This window comes from Callorhinchus milii, unplaced genomic scaffold (assembly GCF_018977255.1).
Source record: "Callorhinchus milii isolate IMCB2004 unplaced genomic scaffold, IMCB_Cmil_1.0 Scaffold7, whole genome shotgun sequence".
NCBI classification, from domain to species: Eukaryota; Metazoa; Chordata; class Chondrichthyes; order Chimaeriformes; family Callorhinchidae; genus Callorhinchus; species Callorhinchus milii.
In genome coordinates this window covers 18,517,483-18,534,534 of record NW_024704748.1, presented here as the reverse complement: position 1 = coordinate 18,534,534, position 17,052 = coordinate 18,517,483, and the positions used below count along the sequence as shown (strand labels likewise).

The following is a 17,052-nucleotide window of genomic DNA, read 5'->3' as shown; positions in this document are numbered from 1 at the left end:
AATAAAAAGATTTGCAAGATAATGTATTCAACTGTTGCATGTTCAGGTTTTCTCCACCTTAACTGTAAATGTTCCATTGTTATCGGAAACTAGCCACATTCACGGTGAACAATATATTTTCTTCCAAAAAATACATGGCATTCCTGAACAATTTAGGTTGCAATTGCAGAAAACAAGTAAGTCAGTATGTGAATGTATATGAGATAAGGATGCAAAACTGAATAACAAAAAGCAGGGGTGGAATAATTGAGTGGATATCATCAAAACCACAAGAAATGCAAACAAAATCTGGGAATTTTGCACATCTTTATTAAAAAGGCTTGAATGACTGCTTTTTTTATTGCAAAACTGTGCTACAGCATTATAATTGTTATTAGGAGAAAGTAATATAAAATACAATGTTAACATTTTAAGAAAGAAATTAAAATACTTCTGTTACTGATAAGTGATAGCGATGTCTTCTTCACTTTCATCAGAGAAGCAGCAATTATTTATTTTTAATTCCAGCAATGTGAACAAATAACTTATTTATTTCTCACATTAAACTTTTAATTAATGTTTGACTGTTCTCAACACGGACTGCAAGGATAAATATTTGAAAACAAATACAAAATCAGATTGTTCTGACAGGTTTCTAGATCTTTTAATTGCATTTCTACACCTTTCCTTTACAACCCTGAATACTGCAATTTTCTGCCACCCTCTTCATAATTAGTATTGCCCCCCAGCTTTGTGTCATCTGCAAACTTAGAAATACTCCCTTCTATTCCTATATTCAGGTTATTTATATATTGGGTGAAAAACTAGCATTGCTTCTTGGGAGACATCACTTCACTGCCTGCCAATAAAAGAACTTTCTTTTTATCCCAACTCTCTGCCTCTTACCTTCCAATCAATTTCTTGTCCGTGTCACAATATAGCCTTCAATTTCACAGACTTTAATTGTAGTTTGTAATCTCTCATGTGGCACCTTCTAGCTCCATATTGCATTGGGGCCAAAATAAATAAAGCTCTTTAAACCACACGAATAAAACGTATTTATATTTTGCGCTCAAAATTTGTACTTCCTTGGGCAGAGGAGATTGCTGAACATGTACAACCAAGTACATTTGCAGAGCTCTTCAAGCTCCTCATATGTTTTTGAGCAATTCATTAGAAGCTCCAAGAGCAGTTAAAGGACCATTTTCTGAAGGGGAGTGAAGCGATTTGCACCATTTACATTACACTGTAACAGTGTGAATTGATTTCTCAGCAAGGCCACCTGCTCTAGGTGATCTCTGAAGAAATTGCTGTACCTAAAATCTAGTTTGTACTGTATTTTGTGAGTTATTTGGTATGGAAAGCACAGTGTAAACAAAGCAGAAGAAAACAAACTGTGACAGAATGTAGCTGTGGACACCAAATTAAATGATAGCCCTGAACTGAAGCAGTCAAAATGTTGTTGTTAAATCAGTTCTTGCTATTCAATGGTTTCTCTTGTTTTGTTCAATGTGCAACCTTTAAAATGCAAACCTAAGTGAATTCAAAATAGCAAGTTTACAACTAGGACTAGTAGTATCTACTGGTTTGATTTTATCAATGATTAATTTCAAGCTACTCTTAACTGCTCATCATGTTTGTTGTACATCTTTCTAAACTGACGTATTTCCATTTTCAATGGTCAAAGTTCCCATTAATCAAAGTCAGTACTTGCACCACCACATTTGCTGTTGTGGAACTAATAACCTATAAAGTCAAGCCTACATGATTTTCATATTTCCGTGCTTGGAATATATACACTATGATGCAATTTGCATTTACTTTTTTCACAGGTAGCAGACAATTGCACGTCAGGGGCAGTGCCTTCATCTAATGAAACAATTATCCAAACGGACAAATATAAAAGACACCTTTTATTGATTCAGAATGGCAGGCTCACTTATACTTGGAGTATATATTGGATGTTTAAGCTACCTGGGAACAACTGATATAACTGTGCAGCTAATTATTCCTCCAGGTTTTTAACATCCCAACTGTGATCAACTCTAAAAAGCTTGTCACATAGAGGGGTAAATTACATAACTAAATGTTCACACTATCATTCATTTAGTTAAAATTATATGTTAACAATCGAATAAGTGGAATAAGTGTTTCTGCACCCACATCCTGTCAGCAAGAGGAAATCTTCACCATGTAAGGCAAGACTGTGGAAAGTTGTGATGTTTCTTAACAGTTTTGATGTATTAATCAAAAACATCAGAACTGCTAACCATCACAGAGCTCACCCCATATTCATAAGTTAATGTTCCACTAAGTGCATTTAAATTGCTTTAGCTGTAATACCGATGACAGATCCAAACACAAATTACAAGACAGAAAGGGGGCAGTGAAGGATACAAGTATAAATAGCAAAACTCGACTCTTGTGTAAGATAAAAAAAACTAATTTAAATCTCAAAGCAGAAGCTTGCAAATCATAAATGGACACCACAGTGGCAGGACACTGTTAGGTTGAAACACAATTGCTTGATTCAGATGACTTATAAATCACTCCAACATTGCTTTCAGGGCTTGTGACATCATTGGCAGCTCCTGATTGTGTTTCAGCCTTGTAAATTGTCATTTGAAAATATCCTTGTAATACCCTTCTACCTTATAGATCATGGTATAATCCTCCAGTGTTTAATGTTGCTATATCACTTTCTCCATTCCCTTAGCGTGATGCCTGAACTAAACCAATGAATCACACAATAGTTTTTTTTTTTAAATCCATGCCTGCTAGCCACAGCAATTTAATATATGCTCCATTTTAATTTTAAAGTAGAAAGTTGCAGTTTTGATGAGAAGCTGAGTGGACTGGGGTTATATTCCTTAAAGCAGATAACAGTAAGGGGAGATTGAGGTATTCCAAATAATGAAAGGAATTGATAAGTTAGGTAGTGGATAGATAGAGATGGATTCCATAGAACAAAGTGTCATCTCTCAGGAGGCAAATAAAACCCACCTGTCATCTGATATAGATCTCCTCACCATTACGTTACAGCTTTCCTACAAATCGCCAATTTTAGTATTAAAATTATTGACATTTGTGTACAACATTTCTAGATATTCCTTATTTCTGAACCTTATCCTGACCGGTTCCTTTGATACCATCATTTTAGAAGATATAATAGAATAGGAGGGAGTAAGGAGTGATTGGAGACTCATGTGGAGTACAAACACGTGCATGGAATAGTTGGACCTGAATGGCCTGTTGGGAGTGTTGTTCAGTCTATGTAAATCTATGTAAATTTATCACAATATTATTGAGGGAATACCAAGTTGGGGCTAATGGAGGGTGCAGCAGGGAAACCAGCGAAGATTGTATTAAAAAAGTTTACACAATCATCCTTGTTATTAAACGACTTACTGGATCACAAGTCTCCTGTGGAAGCACGATGCACAAAACATGTTAAGAATAATTGCAACACATTGAATATTAATTTTATTAGCACCAGAAGCGCAAAGCAAAGCTGTTCTAAACCTAATGATTCTGGCAGTAATCACACACATAATAGCAGATTATAGCAGACAGCATAAAGAACTGTAGATAATTATACATTATTCATGCAAAGCCAAAAAGAAAATCAGTGGCATAAGGAGAGAGTAATCAATAATAATTTAATCTCATTTGCATTCCTGCCTTGAAGTTGTGCAGTATAACTACTTTCCACGACAGACATACTGATGCAACGAGTACAAAGGTAGAAAATAGGGTTACATCTTTAAAGTAAAATTATGGTATCAAAAGAATAGGTCAGGATAAGGTTCGAGAAAGGAATATCAAAACATATTGTACACAAATGTCAAGAATTTAATATTAAAATTGGCAATTTGTGGAAAGTTATAACATAATGGTGAGAAGATCTACATCAGACACCAAAGGGTGAATCATGGAGTCCTGTAGCTCAGTGGTTAGAGCACTCGCCTCACAAGCAAGAGACCCGGGTTCGATTCCTGGCAGGGTGAAACCTTGGGCAAGTTTCCTTACTCCATACGCCTGATAATAATCCCTCAAGNAAAAAATCAATAATAAATTGGTCACTTCAATCCACGACTTTTTGTGGGAGACTGCTGTGCGCAATTGGCTGCTGCGTTTCGCCCACAAATATTCAGTCAATTCACTTTACAGTATACTCTGTGAAGCGCTTTGAGACATCTAGAAGACGTGAAAAGCGCTATATCAAATGCAAGGATTATTATTATTACAAAAAATACACAGACATCAAAGGATGATGAAAATAAAGTAGAAAAAGTGTCAGGTGGAACTTCCACCTTTACCACGATGCACCATTCAATGCGTGGCAAACTGAATTCCAGGTATAATGAAGTTATGGAAGTGTTTGCTTTCTGGGGTGTTAATGGGATAGTTCAAAATATTGTGTCTGTTCTTTAAGAGTATTTGAACTAATGGCTGGAAAGTGAGAACTGGCAAAAGAGCAGCCCACAAAGTACATTACTTATTTCTTGTGAGCTCTTCTAAATATTCACCTACAAAATACACAGTCATTACACTTTGCAGTAACTCCCATGAAAGACTTTGAGATGTCCTCCCAAAGTGGCTATGTTATGTGCAAGGATGTAAAACTATCTTAATTTTTGGAATTCTATTGAAGTAAAAAAAACTTCTATGAAATCGAACAATGCTCCGTCCTTTCTGCTCATTTGTCTTTCCAGAAGAGAAACAGAGATTTTTAATCACAAGATCAAACCAGCGGTTATGCTGTTATCTCTGCTGTCGGGTCACACAAACAGAGATAAGTATCCAAAAGCAACCAGAGATCCACATTTGTGATAACTGGCGTCACAGAGACTTCGCTGAACAATCATACAGCATATGCGGGGATACATTTACAGGGATATAGAAAGCTCCACAGGTATGGAAAGGATAAAATAAAAGGGCTGACTTTTTTATGTGAAGGAAGACATAATAATACAGGAAGTAGGCAATCGACTACCCAGGGAGGCAATTCAGGTAGATTTTATCAGCAAATCTGAAAGGAAACTGGATAGCTATTTGGCAAAGCAATTTGGCAAAGCAAAAGCCCTTCGTGATCTTGCTCCCCCTACCTCTACGACCTCCTAACCCCCTACCATCCTGCTTGCTCGCTCCGCTCAGCGTGCTCCAGCCTGCATCACGTCCCCCGTCTCGCTCGCCCCACTATTGGCATTCTATCATTCTGCCCCCACCCTCTGGAACTCCATCCCGCAGTCCCTCCTCCTCGTCCCCTCCCTTGCCTCCTTCATGACCCATCTCAAGACTCTCCTCTTTGACCGTGCTTTCAATCTCCCTGCTTCACCCCCACTCCCTCGCCCTCCACCCTCCCCGACCCCAACCCCCAGCTCAGTCCAAAACTCTGTCTGTCCAGCGCCTTGGGACGTCCTCCCGACATGAAAGACGCTCAACAAATGTAATTCTGTTGTTGTTGATTGAGAAGGATGCAAAAAAAAAAGCATATAATTCTTTTTTCCTTTACTTTGGTACAAACCTCTTTTTTGACACCAAAATATTTTCAGTTTCACATATCTCAAATGCCCAACATTGATTCTGGTGAAGATTTTCTTTTAAGAAATTGAACTCATAATATAACATGGACTGTGAATTTTTTAAAGCACATCAGCAGAGGGCATTTTGTTGGGCGTATTTAATCATTTCACCCTTGTGTATCATGGGGAGTATTTCACTCTTTAACACATTGTGATTTGGTGTGAAATTATTTCAAACCTCTGGAACCAAACTGTGCAGAACAAGAGAACAGTGAAGCAATCATACAGCAATATATTAATTGTCTGAGGACATTTGAACTCTGAATATTGTGACTACATAGGATTCCAGGCAGAGGTAAGAAATTTATGCTCAAAACTAATTCAATTGTCTTTTTAATAATACCAAATCAACTAGTAATCTGGTGGAAAATTATCAAATTCTGCCCAGGAAACAAACAGAATTAGTAGCAGATGGCAAGCTGTAGACAATAGGCATTTTTCGCTTGATACATACATCTGACTAAAGGTCTTCACAGATACTTGCTTCCAAATCTTCCCTAAGCAACAATGCTAACCCACATGTAATGTTCAGAACAACAGTAGCATCACCTGTGCCATTGTCTTATAGAAAATCATCCAAGCTTTAGATCTGAGTTCACCCACAACTCCACAGCAGACCAGATGCTGAAATATTGTCCTTTGAGAAACTCTGCAGTATTCAAGTCTTCTAACAACATGGCCTTCTGCTTACTTTGGGATTTGCACACGGTTACTTAAACATTTTCTTAGAGATAAAACATACATAAATTGTGGAATTTTTTTAACAAAATGAAATCTTAAAATTAGCTTAAAATTTATAGTATGAGGATAGGAAATGGCTCAGATGTAATAGAAATGATTAATTAAAGTAATGTTAGGCAACCAAGCAGAACCACAGCAATTCATCAATCTTAACATTCTTAAACCAGTTTGCTAGGATGTAATACAATGCTCTCATGCAGCAAACAATAATTCTACATACCTAAGTGATGCAAGCAGATACGATGCACGCTTACCGGATCAGTGAGCTCAGGCACGCTGGCCTTGTATGTGAGGGGACGGCAATCCCGAGTATTATTGACCAATTTACACGGAAGGAACATTGGGCCAAGGTCGTCTCCATCGAGTACATCGACTGTCAAGGTGGTTGTGCTGGTTCGTCTATCATTTGGATTTGGAGCTCGGTCCTGTGAACAATGCAAAAACTCTGATTCCCCCAAACCCTCTCCACATTAAATATTTTGCTTCGTAATTATTTAAAAAAGCTGCCGTACATATTGTAACAAAGGTCCTTACACAACTTTAATGCTGTGGTTTTGGTCTGAAGCCAACCACAGGTGCCATTGGAGTTACTGGCCTGTTTACGAGTGCTGTTTTGCAGGATATTGGCATTAACACTTATATGTCTGCATCAAACCAGCATTCAAATGCATTGTTCAACAATATTAACAATAGTGAGAAGATAATGATCACATGAAGGGATTTATAGATGAGGTTGGGTGGCGGTGAGGATGTGGCCACAGAGTTTGGGAATTATTATGGACGGTGGAGCTCGGGATTTCATTGAGCAGTGCATTTGAATCATCACGTGAAAATCTTGAAAAGTACATACTTAACATAAATATACTAATTTAGCAATGTGCACATCATTCTAAAAACAAAATCATTAACTAATATTTACAATGAAATGACTTGAGGTTTTATCAACTATAGACTTTGGACTCAATTTTCACCAGTCACATTTTTTGCAACTAAACTAGAAAATCAGAAATATCTTGGTTGGATTGACACAAAAATTGTGTTAAGAATGTTATACTTGAAATTTACAAAACGTGAAAAGTAAATAAATAAACTAAATATCACAGTGCAATTACTTCCATCCAAATGTGTCAACTACAGTGCTTTCAGGAAACCCACATCAACTTTGCTTCTGGAATTATACTTACCAATGTGTGTGTATTCTTGTAACAGAAAGTGCATTGTTTTGTAAGAGGAGACAACTATCAACACATAGCAATTACATGTCAAAGCATGTATATTTAAAAGCTGGTAGTGCTAGCAGTACTTTCAGCTAATAATTTGATGGCAGTTATTGACAACATCAACTAAGCTAAGCAAGAAGATTAGGGAGCATTTTTGAATGTCTTCTCCGATCAAATGTCTGCATTCAATGGACAGCACATAATTACTAAAGTGCACTGAAATATGGAAAATCCTAGAAATAAATGGCTTACATTGGCTTGAACAAGGACGTAATAACGTGTCTTTTCTTCATAATTTAGCCTCTCTCTTAAAATCACAGCTCCTGATAATGTGAGTGGGATGTCAAATGTCTTACTAGATTCCTATGAACACAAAGAATTCAGATTAAGTTTCAATTTTGCTTCCGGTTACATTTTATAACAACAACTTGCACTTATGTTGCGCCTTCACAAAGGGTAGGGTCTCAGATCGCTAAATTATAATAATACATTTAGTTCAAAACTTCACAGCTAGAAATGTCGCAAAATATCTTTTCAGTATTCCATTATGTTAAGCAATTCAAAGTAATTCTCTTTATTACTAGCACTTTATTACTGAATTAATTGACTGCAAAGAGTTCTACAAATGCCATAGGTACAGAATCCCTATTGTTCGATACTTAACAATACTTGACCCGAGACTTCACTGTAGAAAAAAAATTACATTTCTCACATTTAACAAATCACTTATTTAGAAATACAGATTATTGTTTAAAGCAGCTATGTTGTGGTAGAATAAATATCTTTTTTGTTATTCTAATTTTAAAAATGGATGATTGATCACAGTATAAAAGCACAACTAATTTGGACACAAAATTATTGTTTTCAGACAAGGCTGTAATTTAAAATAAATTGGGTATGAAAACATATTCTTTGACTTCAGATAAGGGATACATCATGGCACTGTGTAACCATCTTGCGCTGATGCTCATTCAGATGAACAAAATACTGAAAAATGTATTTGTATAAAATATCAGCAGCCAGATTATAATTCTGTGCAATGCTTTCTGTCAGCCATTTCCTTTCCTGGAGTTATATTTGAATCTTTCTTTTCAATTTACCCACTGATATCTGTGTAAATTAAAGTATTCATATCAAAACAATATCCGGCAAGTTTCTTCAGAGGTGATCATAAAATTATGTATACAAATTTCCAGTTAAACTGTATATTTTAGCTCAGTGGCAAGACTAGATTATTACCAGCCCACAATCCTGCCATTTGGTATATTCCATTACTGACACTAACCAACTGATTTAAATGTCCAACTGAATACCTAGAAGTGTTCTGGCAATCAAGATTCCATACAGGTTCCTTTGCACTATTATAACATATGCTCCACTTGATGCTTAAAGTCGCTTAAAGATATTTAAAATCACTTAATTCTGTCCACTGTTGAATTATCAATAGGGAAAATATAGTTAGGAAATACTTACTGGATCATCTGGATTCTGTCGAATAACATATTCTATCTGTCTGTTAGGGCCATCGTCTATGTCAATTGCTCCATTATTTCTAGAGAAGCCAGTGAAAATGGTTGTGCCAATTGGTGTCAACTGTAAAAAAAATAGAAGCAAAACCAAAAACATATTAGTATCTGTTAATGTGGAATATCAATCCTTATTACCAACAGACATTGATAATAGTTGTAGAATACTAGTATACCTTATATAGAATTATTCAGTCTGAGAGTGTCACAAAAATAATCGAGAGGAAATTAACTGCAAAGGTGAACATTAAATACTTAACTCCAAGATCTGCTGCTACCTTTAATGTAATCTGGCAATGTGTAGAAACTGATTTCTTACTTTTCCCTCATGTTTAGTTCACTATTTTCTCGATTTCATTTGCTGCTGGTAGTGTCATGACATCAGTCCTACTTTGTGCATCATATGATCAACCCAGAAGTGGATTAGGCATTCACTTCAATAGCAAAAGCAAGAAAATACAATAGGTTCTCTACCTGACAATGGAAGACTTGAAGAAAGTTAAAAGCCAAAGGTTTCATTTGGTGCACTGCTACAAAAATAGTTAGTTTGTTGGAAGAATGCTCCAGGCATGGAATTTATCTTAGTCATTCCATTGCCACTTCAGCATAATTTCTCCAAGTCTTCACATTCTCCCAGCAAGAACCCAAATTAATGTTATGAGATAGCACTCCTTGTTGCAATTGTTTCTGGTTGCATCCCTTTACATCAAATTTATACCAGTTATTTTTTTAAATAAAGCTATTTGCCCCACATCAAATGGATTATGACCACTTACCCGTCACCCACTGGAACAGCACATTGATGTGCCTATGGTCTATCTTACAATGTTCCATTGTGGTGTATTGCATCTATGCAGATATGGTCTAGTTAACCGTAGAATGTGGTTGTGACTGTCTCGTGTTCCGCACTTCAAATTTAAAAAGTTACTTGATTTAAAAAAAAGTAATCATGTCCCCATGAGGAATTCAATCAAACGTTTTACTAAAATTTATTTTCTTTACAGTGTCATTGGTCTTTACAAAAAAATCTAAACAAAGGCCATTACTGTGTCCTCTATTGCCATACTGTCTCCAATAAATTTCAACCTGAAAAGCAAAAGCATTGCCTCTGTGATGTATCCAAATTAAAACATGAAACTAGCACCGTGCTTGAATTATAACTTCCAAATGAAAATGTGCAGGTCACTGACAAAGTGGAAACAGCTTTAAACTGCATTATATGAAACATGAAAATATTGTATATGTAGTACTAATGCCCAGGAAAAAACCCCAAAGTGAAGGTTGCACAGAAAATATCTAAAACCTTGAATCCTAACTCTAGAATCTTTTTAAAATTCACTTGAGCCAGCAAAAATGACCTTGGTTTAAAATCTCATTGAAAGGGTGACACCACTGATAATGCAATTCTCTGGCAGCTTTAGATATGAGTTTAACCCATGGCAAGGTTTTGAACCTACAGCCCTCTCACCCAGAGGTAAAACGAACACTTTAAACTGAACCTAACTGACAACCACATTTGGTTGCGCTCTCGTAAAGAAATACCTTTGGACACTTTTTATTGCCAATAGCAAAATATCTGGTGACTTGGACCAATCATTCTGACCCCCAAGGAGACAACGGAAAAATAAGGTTGGCAATGAGGAGCTAGGGTGAATCATATCACGTGGGAAGTACAATTGTCTGAAAGGGACCCCATCCCTTTGATTGTCCTACTTAAAAACAATTCCTTGCTATATGAGGAATAAGCAAGCACCTTAAATTTACCTATATTTCATGTTACCTAAAATTTAGACCTCTTTGCCGAGATGACCTTGAGGAGCTGGTTGCAACAACAAACTGACTACAGCATAAATGCAGAGAGCGGAAATTGATTCAGTTTATGCTTAGGAATTACCCCTCTAAGTTTCGGGGTGATCCGTTGGACTGCTCAAGAACTTTTTGAGAACTCTCTTGAGGCGTTATTAAAGAGCCAGATAATGACAAGAAAACTAGCAGTGCTATAAATAACGTGTGTCACTGAGTAGCACACAGGGTCCCTGGTAGGAGTGATAAATATAAATCTGCTCCAAAAATAATCTCTTATCATTTCCAATCATATAAACCTACCATATGCAGTAAAATGCAACTTTTAAGAATTTTCGTGCAAGTCTCAAATTGAGAGAAAAATAAAACTTTTTGTCAATAAAACGCAATAGCTGAACAAATGCAGGAGCTGGGCGTCTTTTTTACAGTGTAGATAATATGCCATCAAAACATTTCCTTTTAACAGTCGAATTTTCTGGAAGCTTTAAAAAAAAGCTGCAACATGCAAAAGTTCAGCATGAAGTTAACACTAGACTAAGCTTGACTAAACAGAGTTTGGAGCAGAATGGAGAATTTACCTCTGAGTGTTGGTTATCTCCTTTAGACTGAATAAATTGGGGACTTGGGTCCAGTGTTGTGGAAAGCTTTGGCTCCTACTCCTTAACTATTGTTGCATTTAATCTGTGTTTTGTTAATGAGCTTTTAAAAACCTACCACGGATCTTCACTGCATGACTGGCTGAATGTAACATTTGGGATCAGCCTCTGAGATAAGATAAAGGCACTACACTACTTATTTACTGATAAGCCAGGCACATATTTCATTTTGTGGTACTACTGGGATGTAACTTGGTGACATGTTACATTAGCTAGAATATACTATTAGCTGCATCTCCATACTTACAGATGATACCCAAGGCTCCTTAAATAGATTGTATAGATCTTCTCATGAAATGCTATCATCCTTGCATTTGATATAGAGCCTTATCATGCCTTTGAGATGTCTCAAAGCGCTTCAAAGACTATATTGTAAAGTGAATGGACTGAATAATTTGTGGGCGAAACCCCGTAGCCAATTGGGCACAGCAGTGTCCCACAAACAGTCATGGATTGAGCTACCAAATTCTTTTTTAACGGATTATTCAAAATGCTACACCTTCTAGGGAGTAAAATAAGCCTGACAGCTAAATTTCATATTCAATCTCGACTTTGTCCTGGGTTCACTAATCCCAGATAAAATGCCAGCAAAGGCCTCAGTGTTCAGACATGGGAAGGGGGAAATAGTTGGGGTTCCATGTACCTGTGTCTTTAGCTGGAAGGGTGTAAGTTACATGTATAGAGACATTTTTAGATATAATATGAAACAATATACATATATAGTATTTATATTTATACGTATGTATGTCTATAAATATACAGAGAGAGAGAGAGAGAATGTAAACAAATGGCAAAATGCTGCACCTACTGGAAATCTGGTATAAACACAGAAGTCACTGGGAATATGCAGCAGGTCAGGCAGCATCCATGGAGAGAGGAAAATTAGTTAATGTTTCAGGTCTATGACTTTTCAAAAGACCTGAGGAATGTTGGAAGGGAGCAGATTATAAGGAATTGGAACAGAGATTGTTCAATGTATCCTACAAACAGGTAGACATAGCTAGGGGCCATGCGGGTTCCCATAGGAACCCTTATAATCTGCTCCCTTCCAACATCCCCCAGTTTTGACGAAAGGTCGTAGACGTGAAACGTTAACTAATTTTCCACTCTCCATGGATGCTGCCTGACCTGCTACGTGTTCCCAGCGACTTCTGTGTTTATTTATATATATATACACACACACGTGTGTATATATATATATATATATATTATATATAGAACGTGCCTGTTAAGGTCCAATATCTCACAAGTCATATTATAAAGAAATATGAAAGAACGGTCGACTTTTGAGTTGTCCTGTTGCCGTTGATGCCACTTCCTGTGCATTGCGTGCATGCACAATATGCCCAGGATGTGCTCCTGACGTTGCCTCCTGTGTGCGGTGTATGTGCACTATTTGCAGGAAGTGTTGCTGCTGAAAGTGAGATAGAATCCCATTTTCTTGGGAGGCCTACTGTTTCTTGATCTCCATCTCTCCGAGTCTCCCAAACCTTCTCTCTCTTTCTCTATCTCTGTTGCATATCTACACTGTAAAAAAGACACCCAGGATAGCTAATTGAAACAGAGTGGGGGAGAATTATCCTCCTATGATGATCAGCACTGGTTCCTAAGGGTTGGTGCAATGTATTTTCAAATTCTTTATTAAGGAATCCAGGTATAAATTGCCACACATTAGATATCAGGCAGTCATTAAATATCTCTCATTCTACAGTGCAATGTTTAGACTGCAATTTGAGTCGATGTAACATGAATATCATGCTGAATCTGTGTGAAAACAGCATAAATCACACACAATTCCAAAGCAATTTGTAATTGAGACCAACTGCTAAAAACACCTTAAGGAAATAATTCCATTGGGTGATCAAAAGCTACAATATTAAAGGATCATTTCTAGTGTTACTAAAGAGCTTCTTGTGTGACTGGTTCTTTAATGACATTACAAATTAACTGGCATTCAGCAAAACTCCATGCCTTTGGAAAACTCACCTCAGCCCCAGCAAGCGCAAGTTAAGAGCAAGAAATCTAAATGCAGTTTCCCGCTCCAAGGAATTTTACTGCTGGAAGCAATTTCAAATAATATTCATAAATGGGGCTTTATCTAAATCTATCTAAGATAAAATTATAGGGGTCCATACAAATATGGACAGTTGCACCTTACTAAAACAACTTTTAATATAATACAAATTTATGGCTCCTTACTAATAATAGGCAATATATACTGCATAAAGCACTTTTAATGAAGAGATCATTTAATTGACTTTCAAAGCCGACAGAGGGCAGAAACTAGGTTTTAAAAAAACGAAATTGATAGAATTGAAATGAAACGCAACTCAAAAGAAATACAATGGTTAAAGGAAATGGGAAAAATAGTGGGGATATTTTTTTTTAAAAAGGGCAAGAGAAAAAAATGAATAAATTCATCAATGTTTCTATGTTCTGCTCTAGACCGTTATTCCCCATGGGAATAACGGTGCATGTTTCCTATTGATTGTAACATATTATCTCTGATAGCATTTCAGCATTTACCATGATCACAGAGGCTCGGTCACACCTAAGTAAGATTAAACATGAATCTAATTGAACAGCAGCAGTTGACTGAAATGTTAATTCAAATATGTATCATGAGCAGCTCATTTGAATAAACTAGAACATTATTGTCCTTTTCTTGTTGACGAATGTGTTGCTACCAAAGCCAAATTTAAAGGTCACCGGGAAGAATTCCTGCCTCTGATGAGTTTAGTGTATTTCAGTATTCCCAGTTCAGGAAGCGAAAAATGGGCCAGAATTCCTACTCTTGAATGCAGTGACATAATAATAATTTGTGCACTTGATATAGTGCTTTTCACATCTTCTAGACGTCTCAAAGCGCTTCACAGAATATACTGCAAAATTATTTGACTGTATATTTGTGGGCAAAACGTGAACAGCAGTATCCCACAAACAGTCGTGGATTGAGCGACCAAATTATTATTGCTTTCTTTTGAGGGATTATTATCTCCAGAAAAGCGATCCGCCAATCGACTAACAACTGGGTTACTACTTACTGTTAGGTAAACAGAGGCGTGTGGAGTAAGGAAATTTGCCCAACATTTCGCCCTGTCATGAACTGAACCCAAGTCTCTCACTTATGAGGCAAGTTCTCTAACCACTGAGCTAAGGACATCTGCTGGAAAGTGCACGCTTTAGATGTTTGAACACAATATAATTAGACTTAAGTGTGATGGTATCATAGTTGAATAGTCAGCCAGCAGCTGCTATTGCCCAGCATGAGGAAATGTCTCCACGAGAAGAGGAAAGAAAATGTGTGTNGGGGGAATAATTTGCTATCCAATAACTATGAGATTATTAGGAATAGAAAAGGTGGCCCACTGCAACGTCAGAGATATTGTTTTTCAGATGATATGTCCCATCTTGACTGCTCAGATGGATGTTAAAGATCCCATGGTATTATTTGAAAAGAGAAGGGAGTTTTTCCTGGTGTCCTGTCTAAAATTGGCCATTCAGTCTACAGCAGTTTATGGGGCATTGCGCAAATTTAATGTCGCTTTCACCTATTCAGTCACTGCACATTGTAAAGAAACATTTGTAAATGCTTTGAGACATTTGACATAGGCACTATATTAAATTCAGATTATTTTAATTCTGAAGTGACTCAGTTAATAACTTAAAGAAATTTAGCAATTTTGATTACACTACATGTACATGTATGAAAGGTACTCAAGCAATGGGTTTTTAGTCATAACATACATATTAATAGTTATGCAATCGTTATGCATTATGAATATAATACAGTGGTCTTTTAAAGTCTTTGATGTTGGCTCTTCTTATCAATGTGAAGCAAAATTCACTAAGCATAGGACTGCTCACCCTCTAATAGAGAAAGTGAGCTGGGTTGTGAGACAAGTTTTACCTTTCTGATGTGTTGAATCTGTAAGCATCATAGATCGCTAAGTACATCATAACAGATTTATGAGGACAATATTACAAAGAAAAAGTAATATAACACAGACGCTAAAGTATTTTCACACATCTTAAGCAGCGATGTACTCTGGTGTTCTGGATGATAGAAAATCTAAATCCAAGCAATAAACTGATAGAAGAACTTCATATTGTTTCTAACTATAAGTAGACAAATACAGACCTGTTTATTTTTCAAGGACCTAACACAAAGGAGCGGAGACATTATTTTCTAATAGAGTTCACACTACACCATCACAGAGCATGTCTTATGATATCTGTACTAATGTGCTTCCTTTCTCTTTCCAAATCAATCAGATGTGCTTCAAATACACTGTTTGTGATTAGAGGGACCAGTCTCAAATGAGTTGGATGTAACCAGGACTAGGGAGTTCTGTAGCTCAGTGGTTAGAGCACTAGCCTTGCGAGCGAGAGACCTGGGTTCGATTCCCAGCAGGGTGAAACCTTGGGCAACTTTCCTTACTCTACATGCCTAATAATAATACCTCAAGAAAAAAAAGCAATACCGATTTAGTCACTCAATCCATGACTGTTTGTGGGTCACTGCTGTGCGCAATTGGCTGCCGCGTTTCATCCACAAATATAGTCAATTCACTTTACAGTATATTCTGTGAAGTGCTTTGAGGCGTCCAGAAGCTATATCAAATTCAAGGATTATTATTATTATTTGTATAAAACCTTTCAATTATTTCCAAAGAAACAGTATTTATATTCTGCTAAACATCTTTTCTGAGAAAGGCAAGCTACAGTATGAATCATCTCAGAATCTACTGTATATATATCATTCCTTCACATCTTTCCTGCTTTCTTTTTATCTATTGAATTTAATTCACAGAAGTTGGTTTGTCCTTTTTTGGTCATTTGGGATTTGGGTACGGAAACCCACACCATGCTTAAGAGTATCAAACCAATTTAGGAACTTGCCCACAGCTACTTTTATCTTTGTGATTGCATTATGAAAGTTGCCTCAGGTTCTAAGTTATAAAAGTTGATACAGGTCTCAAAGTATATCTAACACATTCATTGGCTAACACACAATCCACTCAATTATTAATCTCAAACAAGTCACTGTTGGCAAAACCTAGTCAGAAACTAGGTTAGAAGCAGAAATAGCAAAAACTGTCGAATTTGGAGAATAGTGTTAGAATATACACTTTTTGTACACTGCTAGAACATAACAGATGTTGTGAATGGGTTAACGTTTAAGTTAAGTGTGGGGGACAATTGGACTGACAGTCATGGGATAGGACTCATCTGGTTTTCTCTGTTTTTGAAAGAATAACGGACAGGGGCAGGGGGTCACCTCTTATCAGTAAATGACAACAAGCCCACAAGAGTCCAAGGTACCGGTCGACACAGGATCTCGACTGAGCAATAAGTCACTAGATTCTGACAGAGCCTGCCAACCAACAGAAGGCAACCCTCAAGAATAGCAATTAATGAGCAAGTTGCTTAAACTAGAGGACCTTGGTACCATCCCGGGATACTGATAAGGAATAACCAGTCACTTAAAAGGAATGTACTAATGATCCCACACCACAAAATAATGAGCACCAGATACAAT

At 36.8% G+C, this 17,052-nt stretch overlaps 1 protein-coding gene across 1 annotated transcript in view; it reads right to left on the bottom strand.

Moving 5' to 3' along the window:
* The window catches only part of pcdh15b (protocadherin-related 15b), a 166,029-nt gene that overhangs the window by 114,117 nt on the left and 34,860 nt on the right, over positions 1 to 17,052 (bottom strand). The window contains exons 6-8 of the mRNA XM_042336845.1: positions 8,999 to 9,118; positions 7,778 to 7,888; positions 6,560 to 6,730 (exon numbers count right to left, since the gene is read on the bottom strand). Coding sequence (XP_042192779.1) covers positions 6,560 to 6,730; positions 7,778 to 7,888; positions 8,999 to 9,118 — 402 coding nt within the window. The remainder of the gene's footprint in view (positions 1 to 6,559; positions 6,731 to 7,777; positions 7,889 to 8,998; positions 9,119 to 17,052) is intronic.